General features: G+C 39.0%; 1 protein-coding gene across 7 annotated transcripts in view; it reads left to right on the top strand.

Annotated features, from left to right (window-relative positions):
• rapgef2a (Rap guanine nucleotide exchange factor 2a) overlaps positions 1–20,858 on the top strand; it is a 107,943-nt gene that overhangs the window by 81,253 nt on the left and 5,832 nt on the right. For 4 of the 7 annotated variants that reach the window (XM_022681774.2, XM_022681772.2, XM_022681773.2 and 1 more), the window contains 9 exons: positions 1,607–1,847; positions 4,240–4,623; positions 5,608–5,819; positions 6,772–6,895; positions 9,444–9,467; positions 14,410–14,627; positions 16,898–17,014; positions 18,111–18,260; positions 19,791–19,965. In XM_022681774.2, coding sequence (XP_022537495.2) covers positions 1,607–1,847; positions 4,240–4,623; positions 5,608–5,819; positions 6,772–6,895; positions 9,444–9,467; positions 14,410–14,627; positions 16,898–17,014; positions 18,111–18,260; positions 19,791–19,965 — 1,645 coding nt within the window. Of the gene's footprint in view, positions 1–1,606; positions 1,852–4,239; positions 4,624–5,607; positions 5,820–6,771; positions 6,896–9,443; positions 9,468–14,409; positions 14,628–16,897; positions 17,015–18,110; positions 18,261–19,790; positions 19,966–20,858 lie in introns of those variants that run through there. The other 3 variants (XM_022681775.2, XM_022681776.2, XM_022681778.2) reach the window with 2 other exon arrangements.

Here is a 20,858-nt window from a genome sequence, read left to right on the forward strand (position 1 = left end):
TGCACCAGGAGTGTAAAGCATAAAGTGATCCAAAAGCAGTGTGTAAGACTGGTGGAGGAGTACATGATGCCAAGATGCATGAAAACTCTGATTTCTAAACTCTTAAAACTTATTTCAGACATTTCTCATTTTCTGCATATAAATTCTCTAAATCAGGGGTGTCCAAACTACAGCCCGCAGGCCATTTGCTGCCTGTTTCCTTTTTTGGAGCGGCCCGCGAGGTATTTTAGAAGTAGAATGTTAGAAGTAGAAGTTGGCCCGCTGTTAAGCAGGTTTTTATAATGTGAGATACAAAGTTTCTAACGGTTTTAGAAACGGGCCAAAGAGTCTAAAAGCGGAGAGGGTGCGCAGTTGTAGCGCAGAAAAACGGGCCAAAGAGTCTAAAAGCGGAGAGAGTGTTCAATTGTAGCACAGAAAAACAGGCCAAAGAGTCTAAAAGCGGAGAGGGTGTTCAGTTATAGCACAGAAAAACGGGCCAAAGAGTCTAAAAGCAGAGAGGGTGCGCAGTTATAGCGCAGAAAAACAGGCCAAAGAGTCTAAAAGCGGAGAGAGTGTTCAGTTATAGCACAGAAAAACGGGCCAAAGAGTCTAAAAGCAGAGAGGGTGCGCAATTATAGCACAGAAAAACGGACCAAAGAGTCTAAAAGCAGAGAGAGTGTTCAGTTGTAGCACAGAAAAACAGGCCAAAGAGTCTAAAAGCGGAGAGGGTGTTCAGTTATAGCACAGAAAAACGGGCCAAAGAGTCTAAAAGCAGAGAGGGTGCGCAGTTATAGCGCAGAAAAACAGGCCAAAGAGTCTAAAAGCGGAGAGAGTGTTCAGTTATAGCACAGAAAAACGGGCCAAAGAGTCTAAAAGCAGAGAGGGTGCGCAGTTATAGCACAGAAAAACGGGCCAAAGAGTCTAAAAGCGGAGAGAGTGCTCAGTTGTAGCACAGAAAAACAGGCCAAAGAGTCTAAAAGTTGCCGTAATTAAGGAGTTTAATATTAAGAGACATCACGAAATGAAACATCAATTTAAAAAACCTTAGTTTACTGTCAAAGACAGATAAAGATAATAAGTCCAGAAAAATGGTGTTTAAATGAAAGTAATCAGGAAAATATATTATTTAAAGTGGTATATTTCATTATTTGTTTTATTACAGAGTCTGTGGCCCGTGACTTCATATATATTTCTCCTTCTGGCCCCCAACAAAAAAAGTTTGGACATCCCTGCTCTAAATGACTTAAATATTTTTATTTGGAATTTGGGAGAAATGTTGTCTGTAGTTTATAGAATAAAACAACAATGTTCATTTTATACAAACATAAACCTATAAATAGCGAAATCATTATTTTTTTTTTGGTCTCCTCTGTTTAGTAGGGTTCCCTTTTTATCTTTATCTAGAGAAGATAAAGATATTTATCTTCATTTTTTAAGAAATATTAAATAAAATTGAAACTCAATCAATCAAGACCCCAGACTGAAGCTACAGACATGAACCAAAGTTAAAAGCTCACACACTGGGTTCTTCTGATCAGTATAGCTGAACCAGGCTGCACTATAAAATGATATAAAAATCAGAATCATTTATCTTTATTATCGTGTGATTTTTTTTTTTTATCCGCAGAGCTGCAAGATCAGGTGCTGCGAGTTTTCAAGGCCGACCAGCAGAGCCGCTACCTGCTGATCAACAGGGACACCACGGCCCGAGAGGTGGCTAATCTGGCCATCAAAGAGTTTGGTCTCGGCGGGGGTCCGGAAGCTTATTCGCTGTGCGAGGTGTCCGTCACGCCGGAGGGCGTCATCAAACAGAGGCGACTCCCGGATCAGCTCTCCAAACTGGCCGACAGGATTCAGCTCTGCGCCAGGTAGAAAATCACCTCTGTATCACCTGTTAACACTATTATATAAAGAGGGGGGGACCCATCCTCCTTTGGTCAGACAACTTTTACACATAATGGTATATGAAAAAGGTATATGGACATCAAGGCATCAAGTCAGCAGCATTTCTTGTAGGGCTGCACGATATTGGAGAAAGTTTACATTGCAAATGTTCTTTTTTTCGACGATATATATATATATATGTATATCATGATTAGGGGTGTGCCATATTATATCGTACGTGATAATATCGGCAACATTTTTGAATATCGTGAACGATATTATACCCTGAAATATTGTGCCATATCACCGACCCCTAATTACCTAATTATCACATCAGGGTCTTACTTTTTTGGTGTTTTAAGCAAAAGAAAAATTCACACATTTCTCATTTACAATTAAATAACTAATAGAGACAGATTATATTTGTCCAGTGTCATTTATTTTACTTTAATCCTGTATATATGGAGATATATTTTATATTTCAGTTAGGGGTGTGCTGTATCATATCGTATACAATAATTAAATGTAAGTTTTGTTTTGCTGCAGAAGTGTATTTTTAATTTTTTTGTCATATCGCTAAAAGTATCGTTATCGCGATAATACTAAGAATCGTGATATTATTATAGGGCCATATCGCCCACCCCTAATCACAATATTAAACACTGGGTACGTTTACATGCCACCTAATAATCCGATAACAATCGGATAACTGGCTCAATCGGAATAGAGTAGTCCGATTGAGGCCATTCCGAATACAATTAAAACATCATTTATAAAGCATTTTTCATACATTAAAACGCAGCTCAGAATCCTGTACATAGAGTGGTAATCAGAATAAAAAATAAATAAAAAAAACTGGAAAAGGAAAAAACGTAAACGTAAAGTAAAATTAACAATTAAGATAAAACAAAACATAAAATAATGAAAAGTGTAAAACTGTAAAAAAAAAAAAAAGGGCAAATAAAATAATATCAGGTAAAATGACAAAAGGTTGTGACTGTGATATTAAAATAAATAATTTAAAATAAAAACGAAAAAAAAAATGCAAGTCGATACATACATCGATGTATAATAATACAAATACAAATTATGAAAACAAAGTTTATTGAAAAATATGTTCAGACGCTTTTTGAAACCGTTTACTGTAGTCTTCTGTAGCCTGCTGCTAACCCTGGCTAGCACTGCTGGAGCAGCATTAGCATTGGCATTAAGCTCTTTCACTATTCAAAGGCGAGTATATCGCACTGTAACCTGCACGGTTACCGTGTTAAAACAAGCTACGTGGGACAACCTGCTAGCTAATATCACCTTAGTTAACCAGAAAACACTTAGCGCTGTAGGGCGACATTAGCCACTAATGCTAATGCTAATGCTGCTGCACCCAGCCTTAGTGGAATTCTGGAAATCCAGGGTACTGTAATTAAACGGAAGCGCTTTACTCAACCAAATAAACAGTTTACAGGAGAGCAATCTGTGTAGATTACCATCCAGCGCTCGTTTGACTTTAAAAGAAAATGTTTTTTTTTTTTTTTTACAGTTTTATTTACTTAGCTTAGCTTATCTTATGTATGAAAATCGACCAGAAAATATCGCCCTGGCTTACCGAAACACTCAGGGTTCCTTAGTGTAGTGCTATCGGGTGCCGTTAGCTGGTAACCACGGCTAGCGTTCTGCTAATGCTGCTGCACCCAGCCTTAGTGGAAATGTGGAAATCTAAGCTTACTGCAAATAGAACAGAAGCGCTTTACTGACCCAAATGAACCGTTTTCAGGAGAGAAATTTGTGTAGATTAACATCCAGCACTTGTTTGACTTTAAAAGAAAATGTTTTTTTTTTTTTTTTAAGAATTACAGTTTTGTTTACTTAGCTTAGCTTTACAGTCTTAATAAGAAGGAAAACATGGCGACACCCCTGTTCCTTACTAGTGTCACATAATGCGCCTTATTATCCAGCGCGCCTTTCGAATGACAATTTTTAGATAAAATTTAAGAATTAGAGCTTTTTTGTTTACTTAACTTAGCTTAGCTTTACAGCTTATGTATAAAAATAGACCAGAAAATAGAGGTTTAGTGATGGTGCGCTTTATAGTTTGAAAAATAATGACATCATTATTACTATTCGAATATTAATATTTATTTCCCAATGCAATATATCTTGTTATGGGTGGATTTAGAAATATGTCTCTCATATATTAGACATATATTTGCCTTTATCTTGGTATGGTAGTGTATTATATCAAATTCAACATGTTACTAGGTTCAGTATTACAGGGGGTTTTGTGTTGATTGTATTGGTATGTACAGTTCAGGTCCTGATGAGTGCCAGTTTCATCAGCTTCAAATCATAGCTCAAGGCATTTGTACGTATATATTTCAGGTACTACCTTAAGAGCAACATGGAGACGGAAACGTTGTGTTCGGACGTCGAGGCTCAGGAGCTGCAGCGGGAGTCTCAGGTGTGCCTGCTGTCTCTGAGCTGCACGGAGATAGCCAATCAGCTCTCAGCACGCAACTACCTGCTGTTCGCCAGCGTTGAGCCCACCGACTACATCACGGACCTCTTTAAGCTCCGCCCACACGAGCGGCCGGCCAACCTCCGCAACTTCGAGGACCTCATCAACCAGGAGACCTTCTGGGTCGCCACGGAGATTGTGCGGGAAGCCAATCAGGTGAAGAGGATGAAGATCATCAAGCACTTCATCAAGGTGGCTCTTCACTGCAGGGACTGCAAGAACTTCAACTCCATGTTCGCTATCATCAGGTACGTCTTGACTGTGGTGCTAGTGGTTAGCTGCTAATGCTGCTGTACCTAGCCTTAGTGGAAATCTGGAAATTTAAGCTTACTGTAAATAAACGGAAGCGCTTTACTCACCCGAATAAACAGTTTTCAGGTGGTTTAAAATATATATATTTTTAAAGAATTAAAGCTTTTTTGGTTACGTAACTTAGCTTAGCTTTACAGCTTATGTATAAAAATAGAACAGAAAATAGAGGTTTATTGATTGTGCACTTTGTAGTGCAAAAAATACAAAAAGAAAAAAATTATAAAGACATTAATTATTAATATTTATTCCCCATAATATTGTCTGTGATATCTGCGTACTAGTTCAGCAAATGTTTCAGGTGACAGAATTTACGAATATGTTTCTAGGTTAAATAAAATATTATTACAGAGTTGTATTGATAAGTACAGTTCAGGTCCTGATGAGTGCCAGTTCAATCATTAAAAAAAGTATTTGCCCCCCCAACAGATTATTATTATTATTATTTTTTTAATCATATATACCTTTTAATGATTATCAAACTAAATTCATAAATAGGAATATAAAAGATAATCAGAGTAAATTATTATTAGTTTTTGAACCACGAGATATTGCAAATCTGACTACAACAACCAACTTCTGCCGATATTTTTCTGCCGAAACTAGCGGTTTGTACCACATAACTTTTTTTTTACGCAGTAAACTTGCAGACTGCAGTCCGATATACTCGCCTCTGAACGACGAAAGAGCTAGCGCTTATCATGATTAGCGGCTAATGCTAACTAATGCTAATACTTCTCCAGCCTTGGTGCTGGAGAAACTTTACTGAAACTCACTCTTCTAACGCTGCAATTCATTAGAGAAGATTTACTGCTCCTTAATATTAGAATTTGAACAAGGCGCGCTAACGATGGTTTACCGAATGTTCGTGATTTAACGAAAGAATTAAACGAATCATTTCTCTCTCTCTTTTTCTCTCTTAGCGGGCTGAATCTAGCCCCCGTCTCTCGGCTACGCGCTACTTGGGAGCGGTTGCCGGGTAAATACGAGAAGCTGCTGTCGGAGCTGCAGGAGGTGTTCGATCCGTCGAGGAACATGGCCAAATATCGCAACCTGCTGAACAAGCACAACCTCCAGCCTCCCATCATCCCTCTCTTCCCCGTCATCAAGAAAGACCTCACCTTCCTCCACGAGGGTAAGACTTTTTAGTTAGGAATGTCCTGATCTGATCCAGGCATAATTTAATTGGATTGGAGAAAGGCTGTTTTAAACCCAGTCGAGTTCAGGATTAATCGAGCTGGAAACATTAAGGAGAGTTCTCCATTCTAACAGTGGAGCATGAGCATAACTATTATACACAAGAGCTAGCTAACATGCTAACATAATAACGTTAGCGGCGAACTAAGGTTAACAGAGAGCTAGCTAACATTAGCGGCAGGCTAGCTAACATAATAACATTGGCAGCGAATTATCTAGCTACATTACTGGGTACTACGTTACCGGGGAGAGAACTAAGGTTAGCGAAGAGCTAGCTAACATGGTAACATAACATTATTGGCATGCTAGCTACGTTAACGGGGAGAGAACTAAGGTTAGCGGAGAGCTAGCTAACATAATATCGTTAGAGGCGAGTTAGCTACGTTACCTGGGAGAGAATTAAGGTTAACAGAAAACTAGCTAACATTCTAACATAACAATAGCGGCGTGTTAGCTACATTACCAGGGAGAAAACTAAGGTTAGCGGAGAGAGCTAGCTAACATAGTTATGTTGGAGGCGAGTTAGCTACGTTAACGGGTAGAGAACTAAGGTTAGCGGAGAGCTAGCTAAAGTTAGCGGCGGGCTAGCTAGCATACTAATGTTAGCATCGAATCTGTTAGGCCCAAAGGCTAGCAAGGTCAGCCGCTAATGCTAATGCTGCTTTAGCAGTGCTAGCCAGGGTTAGAAGCAGACTACAAGCAGATAATACTCACCTCTAAACGGCCGAATGGCTAGTGCCTAGCATGGTTAGCGGGTCATGCTAGTACTGCTTCAGCAGTGCTAGCCTGAGTTAGAAGCAGACTACAGGCCAATATTACTCAACTATGAATGGCAGAATGGCTAGCGCTTAGCGGCTAATGCTAATTGCGTTCCTGTTGCTGTTTTCTAGGCAACGATTCTAAAGTGGACGGTCTGGTGAACTTTGAGAAATTGAGGATGATCGCGCGAGAGATCAGGCACGTGGTCAGAATGGCTTCCGTCAACATGGACCCGACGATGCTGTTTAAAACCAGGTACGAACTTACTTACGAACTGAAAACGGTTCTGAAAACGGAACACAAACCCAGATCAATGCTCTGCAGGTTCTGCTTTCTTCTGGAGAAAAAGATTTGATGTAAATCATTTTGAGTTCACTTTGGTTCAAAGGGCCCATATCTTGTAATTTTTTATTTCTCTAATCCACGTTTTAGTGGAGTATAATATTTGGATATTCGTATTTCCATCCTGTTCTTAGAAGCTTAGAACCCCACAGGAGAGAAAACCACCACAGAGCAGCTGTTACAGTGACTTTTTCACATTTTGTTGCCTTACAACCACAAAATTAAATGTTTTTTGATTGAGATTTTAAGTGATCAACGCAAGGATCACTGTTCAATCCATCATCCAAAAATGAAAACTGTTTCTACAAACCTATGAAGACATGACCATGGTCCACCCAAACTAACAGATCAAGCAAAAGAGCACTGGTCAGAGAAGCAGCAGCCAAGAAGCCCATGGTCACTCTGGAGGAGCTGCAGAAATCCACAACTCGGGTGGATCAGGAGAATCTGTCCACAGGACAACTACAAGTCGTGCACTGCACGAATCTCGTCTTTATAGAAGAGTGGCAAGAAGAAAATCGCAAGACATTTGGAAGAAGGTTCTGTGGTCAGATGAGACCAAAGTTGAACTTTCTGGCCTAAATGCAAGGCGCTATGTGTGGCGGAAAAGTAACACTGCTCACCACCGTGAACACACCATCCATACACCACTGTGAAACATGGTGGCGGATGCATCATGCTATTGGGAGATGGTCAGACTTCATAGAAAGATAAATATGAAGATAAATACAGGACAATCCTGGAAGAAAAGCTGTTGGAGGCTAAAAACGACTTGAAACTGGCTAGAAGATTGACCTTCCAGCAAGACAATGACCCTGAACATACAGCCAGGGCTACAGTGGAAGAGTTTAGATCAAAGAATAGTCATGTGTTATAATGACCCAGTCAAAGTCCTAAAGGTCTCACCTCTGGGGGCACCTAAGGAAACAAAACTGTAATTTAAAAGTAATACAAGTGCTGGATGTTAATCTACACAGATTTTTTCTCCTGAAAACTGTTTATTAACTGTCCATTTAATTACAGTAAGCTTAGATTTCCAATATTAGCATAGCTTAGCGCTAGTCAGTGTCGCCCGACAGTGCTACACTGAGAAACCCTGAGTGTTCTGGTAAGCCAGGGCGATATTAGCTAGCGGTTCAATCCCACGTAGCTTGTTTTGACAGGGTAAAAAATACAGGCTACACTCCGATATACTTACCTCTGAACAGCGAAAAAGCTAGTCCTTAGCGCAGTTAGCGGCTAATGCTAATACTGCTCCAGATTTATAAGGCTGGACTTCAGCTGCGTAGGAAAATTAAAGCATTTTAAGTGCGCCTTATAGTGCGCAAAAAACGGTCAGTACTTTTGCAAGTCACTATAATAGCTGCTCTGTGGTGGTCCTGACTTTTATAAAAATCAGGGTGGAAAAATTGGTAATGGGTCTTAATGGTTATAATGTTATTCTTAAACTATGAATGTCTAGTACAGTTATAGTTACACCCATCGCTAACAAAGAGTAAAGCGCTTCAGTTTATGTACAGTAAAGCTTAGAATTCCAGATTTCCCTAAAGCTGGAACGTTAGCATTAGCAGCTAACTGCTAATGCCGCCTAACAGCGCTACACTGAGGAACTCTAAGTGTTGTGGTAAGCCAGGGCGATATTAGCTTGCGGTTCGTCCCACGTAGCTTATTTTAAAATGGTAAACATGCAGACTACAGTCCGATATACTAACCTCTGAATAGACAAATGGCTAGCACAGTTAATGGGTAATGCTAATAATGCTCCAGCAGTGCTAGCCGGGGTTAAAAGCAGACTACAGGCCGATAATACTCACCTCTGAACAGACAAATGGCTAGCACAGTTAATGGGTAATGCTAATAATGCTCCAGCAGTGCTAGCCGGGGTTAGCAGCAGACTACAAGCAGATAATACTCACCTCTGAGCTTCCAGAAGAGCTAGCGTTTAGCAGCTAATGCTAATACTGATGTAGGACTAAACTCCTGTATAACGAAACTCCTGTATAACGAAACTCCTGTATAACGCTGTACTTCAGTGGAGTGGCTTTACTTCTCCTCAATACCTCATTATAAGGCGCACTAACGATTTTTGGGAAAATTAAAGTATTTTTAGTGCAAGTTATAGTGCGAAAATTTGAGTTAAGCATTGAATCCTCTGGAATATTGATGTTTAATCCACTAATTGTCGTCAAATGCAATCAAATACTCAAATCCTCACAGTAGTGCTAGTGTTAATACTCAGGTGAACAGCAGGATATGGGCTCTTGAATGACGGTCTGGTTGATGGTTGGTGTTTCTGCAGCAGTGTTTGTGCTTGATGTGGTACTGGGCTCTTCCAGTGGTCTGTGGCCTCTGTTCTGTATAAGCAGCTGTCTGTCTCTCTCTCTCTCTCTTTCTCTTCCTGTCTCTCTCTCCTCTTTCTCTCCATCCTCCTCTGTGGTGTCCTCACGGCTCTGTGTTTTAGGAAGAAAAAGTGGAGGAGTCTTGGGTAAGTGGGACTGTAGCTCACGCTCGCTGTCGTTTTTCCACACACTGGTGTTTCTTTCTTTTTTACTCGTCTTTTCTTGTCGTCTACTTCCTGTGTATGTGTGTGTTGTGTAGTTTTAACATTGATGTGTGTGGGTTTATGTGTGTGGAGATACAGTCTTTTCTTAAAGTAGTAAAAAAGTGAAGTCAATCCATTTATTTCTACTGTAGACAAAAAAAAAGTTGGTTTTGATATTAAAAGACGAATACGAGACGAAAGATCAACATTTCAGCTTTTTTATTTCCAAAATCTGTGAAAGTGAAAGTATTGGAACATCTAACTGTCAGGTTAATTTTTATTAAATATGAAAAAAAAGTTAAATATTAAATATGTTAAATATTAAACACAGGGCTATAGACTAATCTTTTTGCACTGGTTGCGCAGGAGACTTTTATTTTGACACGTAGCGGATAGTGGATTAGCTGCCATGGCTAGCAGCTAACCCGCAATGCTAACTGTATTTCTGAGCTAAATTAATCATTGTATTTTAATAACAGATTGATTTCTTAGAGCTGGTTAGAGTGAGATTCTTTAGATTCTTATTGCATTCATAATGTGGGAAAGCAGCTGACGGCTTAATATTAGCTAGGCTAACAGACTGCAGATCTTAATGGAGATGGCTAACGGCTAACTGGGGATGCTAACTGTATTTCCAAGCTAAATTAATCGGATGCTGAATTTACAAATATTACATGTAGCCTTTCTGCTGTTTGTTGTTTAAAAACTCTCCAGATAATTAATTTTTTTTTTTTAGAGAATTAGCGAAAATTAACTCTAGTTAAGCTGCTGGGGTAAACTGTGGAACTGGAATCTGGATCAGTGATGTGTTTCGTGTTAACATTGCGGCGGCATTATTGTCCAGCTCAAGCTGTGGACTGGAATACGGATCGGTAAGTGGATTGGCCGCGCTCGCCCGGTATCCGATACCTTAAATTGCATCAATATCGGCCCTGTCTGTACGCTCAGTTTCAGATTTGGGTTTCATCTGTTTAGACTGAGCATTTATAGTTAGAGGAATAACCAGTAACATGAAAACCAAAAAGCTATAAGAGTCTATGAGTGAAAAACAAGCATCTGTAAAGCTAAGAGAAAGATGGAAAATCAATCAGAACCATTAGAGCACCAGAACAACTGTTTGGAATGACCTGAAGAAGAAAGTCGTCACTGGTGTACTAAATAACAGATGTCGAACCTGTAAACCAAACAAAACCACAGCAGTTAATGACAGAAACATTGTAATTTATGTAAAGAAAGACCCTAAAACTACTTTTAGCAACATCAGCAACAACCTCCAGAGTGCAGGAGTGAAGGTATCACATGCATCTACTGTTCACAGAATACTGCTTTAAGCCTAGAATAACGGTGGAAAAAGCGATTTATCTGCAGGGGCAAAATATGCCTCATTAAAACCCATTCTAAAGCCTGTTCGGGCAAAGTGCACAAAATACTGGATCTCAGAAAGCTGTGGGAGAACAAAGGTGTGCTATTCAACACAGGTAAGTACTTTATATCACGTTTTAATACACCTAAAGTCCATTTCACACCAAAGTTCTCCTTCAAGGTTATTTGTTCCAATACTTTTGCTTATAAGAAAAATGGGTGGGTTCAAAGTGAAGGTGCTACAATATCTTCTGAACTGTGTATCAGATCCAGATGAAAATATTTAGAAATGAAAGCAGAAATGTTGATCTTTTGTCTCGTATTAACCTCTTAATATCAAACCCAAATGTTTTCAGTCTACAGCAGAAATAAAAAGGGATCATCCTCACTGTTCCAATACTTTTTAAGGGGACTGTAACTGCAGTAACACACTGAACGGATGCAGTAGATTAACATTTAGTAGATAATCTCACCAGTAACCTTCTCACAGCTTCTTACTGCTACAAACTTCTACGTTTCTAATACACTCAATGACCAAGAAAGAACACCACAAGTTTATAGGTGTGATTTATTAGGGGTGTTAAAAAAAATATAGATATATCGAAGTATTGCAATTTTTTTTTTTTTTTTTGCAATACTGTATCAATTTTCAAAAATACAGTGTTAATATTCAATTATTATCTTAAATGTAAAGATTGGTGTCAGAAGTGGTTCATTTTGTGTTACGATTAAACAGTTACCACTAGGTGGCAGTGTTTTTCTCGGTCCACTTTTTTGACATGATGACAGAAGTAAACTTTTCTTTTATTCAGAATTTAGAAATGTGTTTTTTATACTATAAAACAGTTCTAAACAATATTAGACAATTGCAATGTTTTGCAATGCTTTGCTATTTATGACTAATGACTAGCAAAGAGAGCACTAGCCAAGAGGCCCATGGTCACTCTGGAGGAGCTGCAGAAATCCACAGCTCAGGTGGAAGAAAACTATTGTTAAAAGAAAGACACAAGAAGTTCTGTTTTTTGAAGTTTGTGGCCACAAGCCATGTAGGAACACAGCAAACATGTCGAAGAAGGTTCATGTTTTCACCATCCCCACTGTAAAACGTGGTGGTGGCAGCATCGTGCTTCTTTCAGTCCAAAGATGTGCCCCCTCTGAAAGCCTGTCAACTAGACTACACAGTCTGTGGTCTCTCACCAAGAGGTACACTACCAAGTAGTAGCCTCTAGGAAAGCTCGATTGTGTTTGTCATTGAGTGTATACAATCTTTTCTTTTTTCTATTCTTCTCCCTTTTCTTCTTTTGCTATACTTCTCTTCTGTTCCCTTCTCTTCTCTACTCCTCTCTTCTTTTTCTTTTTCTATCTCCTCCACTCTCTCATTTTCTCCTTCCTTCTATTCTCTTCACTCTTCTCCTTGTTCTCATCTTTATCTGTTCTTCTTATTTTCTCTGCTCTTTCTGTCTTTTCTTCCTTTTGTTTCCTCCGCTATCCTCCACTCCCTGGTAGAGCATGAGTAGACTAATAACACACTACTAAGAGCATTGTGTGCATGTCCCAACACCAGTAGTTTTAATTGCTTTTTAATATCCGTTTTTAATTGGTGATGTAAAAATGCACCCATCTGAACGATGTAACGAGTCAACTGCATGATTTTTTAAGGTTTTAATCCACTGTGGATTAGAAATATTACGATTTAATGTAATTTAATATGATCCGAGGCTTGCTGATTCGAATCCCAGGTAATGCTGCTTTGGCATCAGCAGCTGGAGTCAGAGAGAGAGAGAGAGAGAGCAGAATTGGTCATGCTCTCTCTCCTTCCTTCAATAATCCTAGTGTAACGGTCAGAGAATTAGGGTTAGCGGAGTTAACATTAGCTTTGAGTTACTGGGGAGAGAACAGAGCTTAGCGGAGTTAATATCAGCGGCGAGCTACCTAACATTACTAGGTAAAGAACTAAGGCTAGCATAGAGCTAGCTATCATTGGCGGCAAGCTAGCTATCGTTACTGGTGAGAGAACTAAGGTTAGCGTAGAGCTAGCTAACATAGCGTAGATCTAGCTAACGGTAACATGGAGAAAACTAAGTTTAGCAAAGTTAACATCAGCGGCGAGCTAGCTATCGTTACTGGTGAGAGAACTAAGGTTAGCGTAGAGCTAGCTAACAGATCTAGCTAACGGTAACATGGCGAGAACTAAGTTTAGCGAAGTTAACATCAGCGGCGAGCTAGCTAACGTTACTGGGGAAAGAACTAAGGTTAGCATAGAGTTAGCTAACAATAGTGGCAAGCTAGCTATCGTTACTGGGGAGAGAACTAAGGTTAGCGTAGAGCTAGCTAACATACTAACGTTAGCGGCAAGTTAACTAACATTACTGGGGAGAGAACTAGGGTTAGCGCAGAGCTAGCTAACATACTAACGTTAGCGGCAAGTTAACTAACATTACTGGGGAGAGAACTAGGGTTAGCGGAGGGCTAGCTAACGTTAGCTGCGATCTAGCGTACATGCTAACATGTTCTGCATCACAATGGAACAAAATTGAAAAAGAAAATTGATAAATGGAAATGTTAAGTTTTAATTGTCAATACAATCATTTATTTTTTACTATTTTAATGAAGTTATGACTACATTTTTATATGACTACATTTTAAGCTTTAAATTATATTTTAGGGCTTTAAAAGTCTTAAAAAGCATTAAATTTGACTGTTAAAATGTAGCAAGAACTGTTTAATGCACTGTGTAATATATTACAATTTAATATGGTTTAGTATGAAGGGAGAAATCGCTGGTTTAAATCCCGGGTAATACTGCTTTGGCATCAGCAGCCGGAGTCAGAGAGAAAGAGAGAGAGAGACCAGGGTGTGTACAGTAGATGTCTCTCTCTCTCTCTCTTCCATCATCAATCCTAATGTAATGTGGGACAGCACAGGCTTCTGTTAGCTGATGCATTAAAGCTGAGTCTGGCTTGACATGAATAAAAATCATAAAAAATGGTAGTAGTTCATTTAAGTAGTTTCACCCTAAATGTTGCAACAGATGACAGAGGCTGTTAAGATGGAACTGAAAAATAAAACATAATAAAAGCTAACAAAAGCTAACTTCAGCTCCCCATCACAGAGGAATTAATAATATAATAATAATAATAATAAGGAATTAATAATAATAATATAATAATTGCTGCACCACCTGCTCCCTTTCTGAAGACATACAATAAAGCCCTAAAGTTAACTTGTTAAGGAGCGGCAGTTAGGTTGCTGAACTTTAGCGCTCCACTGCTATAATTATAGCTATAGATGTTTCGGTATTGGTTCTTAATGGTTCTGTCCCAATTTTAGTTAACTCTGTTCCAAGGGAAAAAGCTTACACTCATAAACAAGGGGTAGGGCTACAAAAGTGAAATAGGATTGGACCTTTATGATGCATTGAATCGCTTCCAAATCTTCCACATGCTTCAAAAGACAAGAGATCAGAGATATTCACCTCCCCATTACTCCTTTAACTCATTTACTCTACTCCTCCGGTCTGCAGGTCTCTGAGTCAGGTGAGCAGCTCCTCCCTCTCGGAGGTGGGGACGATGGGGCCGAGGAGGCGGGGCCGGCGGAGTTCCTTCCTCAGCGCCAAGAAGCTGTACGAGGCGGAGCTGATGAGCAGGCGCGTTCGCCAGTACGTGGAGACGCTCGCGTACGAGAGCAACGAAGACACCTTGCACAACCTCTCGCTGCAGTGGGAGCCCGCCAACAACACGGGTGAGTTCATTTGAAAGGCCTCATTTCCTCGTTTTTTCATTCGTTTTAAAAGTGCTCCAGTGTTTCTGTTTAGCCCTGCTTTAGTTCACTGAATTGGTGGTCTCTGAAGAAGGACGGGATTTCGGCTCTCGCTCATGAATATTCGTACATGCAAATGTACATCACCTCTGATTGGCTAACAGCACGGCAGCAGAGAACGTTTTATCAAGCGTCGCTTGAAAAAAGAATTCAGCTAAACTAACGCTACTAAACTCTTACCTCAGACTTGGTGATTCGGTGCTTGAGCAGTTCCACCGTGTCGAAGCCCCAGATTCCACTCTAGATCATTTAAATCTGACACAAACCAGCGTCCACTTTGATCAGGTGTTCTGTCGAGTTGTGCTGCCCTGTCAAAACGTGCTTCCCTAGTGTATATTTAAAGTCTCGGTAGAACACAGAGTCAACCGGAGATCCGATTCAAACTTATAGTAACTTACGCAAAATGGCTAATGTTAACTAGCTGGTGTAAACAGAGCTGTTTAAGCTCTTTTCAGCTTTGTCTGTGTGCGGTCTGCAGCCAAGGTGGGCGGGGCCATGAGTACTAATTCACGGGTTGATGTAGATGCAGTGCTTTTTCTGATCCAGTCATTTTACTGAGGCTTTTCTTTTACTAGCTACTTCAGAAAATAGAGGTTGAGAAAAAAAAAAGTTTCTTATGCAACATCCATATACAACTTGGAGAGACCTATTATATTTCACAAAGAACAAAAAAAAGGGGGTTTTAACAAAAATAAATCTTTAAGTTTTGTTTATTCGATATTTAAAAATCAACCACCATTTTTATTTGTTTATTCACTTATTAATTTATTTTTAAGTATTGGTAGATGATTGAGATGAAGAAGATTGCTTTGGCATCAGCAGCCGGAGTCCGAGAGGGAGTACAATAGATGGCGCGCTCTCCCTACTAATCACTCCTAATGTAATGTAGGTCAGCACAGGTGTATGTTAGCTGTTATATTAGAGCTGGGGATCCGACGCTTTCCTCCGAGCACACTGTGATGTTACCCAGTGAGGCTGCACTGGTGGCAGTTCCGACTTCTGAAAAGAGGCGGAGTCTGACTTGACATGTATGGGAGGAGGCATGCTCTGGTCCTCATCAGTAGTGGGTGTTCATATGAACAAGGATTGGGTAATTGGTCTTCCAAGTTGGGGATAAAATGGGAGTAATATTAGAAACTAAAGTTTTATATATTTCAAAAAAATGTTTTCAATTTACAGTGCCTTGCAAAAGTATTCACACCCCTTGAACTTTTTTCACATTTGTCACCTTACAACCACAAACATAAATAATAATAGTTTTATAGAGATTTTGAGTGACAGATCAACTCAAAGTACAAAGCAAAGCTGTTGGGAAATGGAACGAAAATGATACGCAAGTATTTTAAGTACCGTATTTTTTGCACTAAAGAAAATGCACCTTATAATCCGGTGCGTCTTAAAGAGACACTATAAGGAACTTTTAATTCAGCAGGTCTTGCTTCTGGGTGGTGGTGGTGGAGGGTAGCTAATTAAGTTTAGCAAGTAAAGATAAGCTAAGTAAACAAAACTGTAATAAAAAAAAGACTGAGTAAAGCACTTCCGTTTATTTACAGTAAGCTTAGATTCCCGATTTTTTCCAGCACTAAGGCTGAAGCCTTAGCACAATAATGATGCCGACTAAAGTCCGATATACTCACCTCTGAACGGTGAAAGAGCTAGCTAGTGCTTAGCGCGGTTAGCGGCTAATGCTAATGCTGCTCCAGCAGTGCTAGCCAGGGTTAGGAGTAGACTATAGGCCGATAATACTCTCCTCTGAACTGGGGAAACAGCTAATGCCTAGCACAGTTAGCAGCTAATGCTCCAGCAGGCCGATAATACTCACCTCTGAATGGGGAAATGGTGGTTAGCGTCTCATGCTAATGCTAATACTTTATACCTTAATCCTTTACCTGACTGGTACGATTTCTGGGTAAATTAAAAGATTTTAAGAAAAAAAAAATGTGAATCCGAAATCTGAAAAGTGTGACTTGCAAAAGTATATGTATACAAATATATATTATAGTATGTTAAATCCTAACCACTGTATAGTGACGCGTATCGTTTTTCTGCCCTGTATGTTGGATGTACCGTATGTTAGTGTTGGTCATTTTTGTAATGAATACATTGTGTGTGTTGGTATGTGTGTATGTGCGTTTACATTTATCTGTTGTTGGATCTGTGTGTTTGTGTCCGTCCGTCTGTCTGTTTCTTAGTTTGTAAGACCACTGCAGAAAAGCGCAGAGTTGAAGCTTCTCCAGCCACGCAGAGAAGCCCCACCCCCAACCACCCGGCAAACAAGAAACCACCCGGCAAAGAATTGCCTCCATTTGGTAAGAGCTTAAGCACTGGCAGCTCTTATCAGCAGAGCTTCGGCCAGTATTTTCTAACTAGAACTGTGCGGTATGTCGTCACGGTAATCTGTGTGGGTGTGGCCAAAAGTGGCCCACTGCCTTTTCCCCCAGTTCCATTTTCATACCCTCGGTTGCCAGGTATAGAAAACAGCACACAAACTGTGTGCTGTAGTCATGTTTCGCTGAACAAGTAATCACTGAGCTTCAGTAAGGTTGTTGCTTATCATAGCTTATAATAATTTACTGTTTCAGCACTGCTCTACTACATATGAAGGCTTTGTAAATTGATTTTTCTTTTAATCTACCTGAAAGTTGTTAAACAATGAATAGTTTACTAAAATCATTTTTTTAAATATATTTATATGTTTTGTTCTTTTTCGATTTTCTTTAAAAAAAAGTTGTACACTGGATTTTGTACCATTTCCAGTTATTTAAACTGTTAAACAATGAATAGCTAACATCACACATTTTTTTTAGTAATATATACTTTTCAGTGGTATTTTTAAAATACTAACTTATATACTTATATTTTTTGTTCTTACAGTGCTAAATTCTTTTTTTCTTTTTTTTCAGTTTTAAGTTCAATTTTCTTAGAAAAAAAAATTACACTGAATTTTGTAGCATTTCCATTTATTTCACCTGTTAAACAATGAATAGTTAAAATCACCCATTTTTTTAAATAATATATGATTTTCAATGGTATTTAAAATATATATATATTTATATTTTTTGTTTTTACAGTGATATATATATATATATTTTATATTTGTTTTTAATATATGATTTTTAATGGTATTTCAAAGTTTTTTTATATACATATATATTTTTTTGTTCTTACAGTGCTAATTTTTTTTTTTTTTTTTTTTTAGTTTTAAGTTCATTTCATTTTCTTTAGAAAAATTTTACACTAGATTTTGAACCATTTCCAGTTATTTAATGGACCTGAAGAGCTTAAATGGCAAAAAAATATAGGCACAAAATATGTGGGAATGTTCAAAAACTTTTGACCGGTAGTGTATATGTATATGTATACGTTCTCAGAAATTTAATTTGCGTCTTTTTGTATTTATGTTAGGTGCTCGATCCCCTGGATCATTAAAGAAGATCCTCTCGCTCTCGGAAGAGGCGCAAGAGAGGCAAAGAAGGCAGCCAGACGACAACCAATCAAACGCCTCCTCTTTACTCTCGTCGCCGCCCACTTCACCCAACGTCACGCCTAGAAAAGGTAGGAATCTTCACTTTGGATTCCACATCAACCACCTAGCAACCCCCTAGCAACCACCTGGGATTCTTTAAGGACTTTGTAGCAATGCTAGGGCAACCAATGAGAACAGCCGCTCGATTCTTTATGCTCTGGTCAAACACACATATGTACACATGTGCAAAAAAAAATACATTGGCAAAAACAAGACAAAATATTTCGTCACTTTCTTAAAAAACAAAACAAAACAAAAAATAAAGTATTTCCAAAAAAGCAACTTGTGAAATCTTGTGAAAAATGAAGTCTGTGTGAAAATAATTTTTTTCAGGTACTTTTGTAGAATTTCATCAATACATTTTTGGGATGTAATGTGATTGGCTGAGAGACGTTCTATAGGAGCTCTCCGTGTATTGCTCCGCCACCTACAGGTAACCTGGCAAGGATGCAGCGCTTACAAGCCAAACAGCAATGGAACTATTTTAGCTTGCAGAGTTTTTATGAACAAACAGATTGTATTTTCTCGTCCTCTTTAACTCAAAATCTTTTAATAAACAGCGATAATGGAACTGTGGTATAATCGCAATTATACACTCAAGGTTTGTGCCAATATTACACGTTATCGCACGAACCTCTCTTTTATTATAGCTTAATTATGTGACACTAGTAAGGAACGGGTGTTGCCATGTTTTCCTTTTGATTCAGGAAATTTAGGAAAACAGGGGGGGGGGGGAGTGTTGTTTTTTTTTTTTAAAGAATTGCAGTTTTGTTTACTTCACTTCGTCAACAAGTAAGTAAACAAGTTAGCTTAGCTTGTTTACTTAACCAAGCGACGAGACCTGTAAAGCTAAGATAAGTAAGTTTAAGTAAAAAAAAAAACTGTAATTCTTTAAAAAAAAAAAAAAAAAAAACAACTTGGATTAGCGCTTCTGTTTATTTACAGTGAGCTCAAATTTGCAGATTTACACTGAAGGCTAGCTAGCTGCGGTTAGCGGCTAATGCTGCCCGACAGAGCTACACTAAAGAAGTCTGTGTGTTTTCCGGTAAACCAGGGCTATCTTAGCTATAGGTTTGTCTCATAAAGGTTGTTTTAACACTGATAACACTGCACAGCCTGCAGTCCGAAATACTCACCTCTGAACACTGAAAGAGCTAGCGCTTAGCGTGATTAGCGGCTAACGCTAATTCTGCTCCAGCAGTGCTAGCCGGGGTTAGCAGCAGGCCACAGTCCGATATACTCGCCCCAAAACGCTGAATGAGCTAGCGCTAAGAGCTGTTAGCGGCTAATGCTAATGCTGCACCAGCCTTGGTGCTGGAGAAACTTCATTGAAAACTCCTGTATAACTCTGTACTTGAGCAGAGTGGCTTTACTGTTTCTTACAACCTGACTGGGGGAATTCATACATAAGACGCACTGCCACTTTTTGGGAAAATTAAAGGATTTTAAGCGCACATTATAGTGCGAAAAATACAATACATATAGTTTTAGATCTCCTGCTTAATAACCTGAATACATGTAGATATATGTACTTAAACTTCTTCTACTTGGTTCCACAGGGCCGTACTTGGCTGTAAATGAAGCTCCAGATCAGCTGAGCCTTCTGAGCTCCTCCTCCTCCGACATCATGGCGGACGACCACACACACTCTCACACGCACGTCCTCTCTCACGCGCACACACACTCGCACGCTCACAAAACACACCGGACGGAGCCGGACCAAATCAGCCTCGGGTAAGAGTCTAAACAGAGCGGGTTTTCTCTAAAAGTCATGCAATCAGCCTCCTGTATAAATAGTCATCAGACGTAATTCTGTTATAAACAGTTATTGTGCTTTCACTATAACAGTTTTATTGCATCCAGAAACATCTCAAGTAAATATCTGTCAATCTGTAACTAATATATATATATATATATATATATATATATATATTTATCAGAATAAATATACAAAAATGATTAAAGATTGCTTTTTAGCATCATTTACAAAGGTTTGAAACCCCCCTGGTCAAAATTTCTGTTATTGTTTGCGCCAAGTTCTCTGGGGTTGCCAGATTTAGAACACTAAATCTACACGAGCGACTGCAAGAAAAAAGTTTATAAACCTTGGCTTGAGAAATGTTGTTCTATTTGGACTAAAGTCAAAGATGAAATGAACATGGTCCATATAAATTTTTTGTTAGCTTTCGGGGGATGATAAACAGCTGTGACCGATCATTAGCATGTATTAGCATGACATGTTAGCCAGCACTAGTCTCGATCACTTTACCTACCTCTTACCTAAGCTAATCGTAACCAAAACCCTAAGCTGAAGCTCAGTGCTTACCTGTTCAGGAGAAAATAAACCAGCTCGGCATCTGTCTTGTAGTCCTTCTGGGATCTAAGCTGTCTTCATCTGTCAAAGTATTTTCGATATTTAGTGGAGCTTTACTCTGTTTTACTGTTTATAGAGGTTTTTTTAGGGAGATGCTGAGGCTTTAGGACTGTGCTTGCCTACTATTGTGTTCCATACCTGGCAACCTGTGTAGAAATAAAGCCTCCATCCATATTTATCCATTAATCTCCACCACTTAGAATAAATATCAGCACTCACATGACCTAAAATGCCACTACCTACTAGTTTTACT

The sequence above is a fragment of the Astyanax mexicanus genome, chromosome 25, assembly GCF_023375975.1.
Source record: "Astyanax mexicanus isolate ESR-SI-001 chromosome 25, AstMex3_surface, whole genome shotgun sequence".
NCBI classification, from domain to species: domain Eukaryota; kingdom Metazoa; phylum Chordata; class Actinopteri; order Characiformes; family Acestrorhamphidae; genus Astyanax; species Astyanax mexicanus.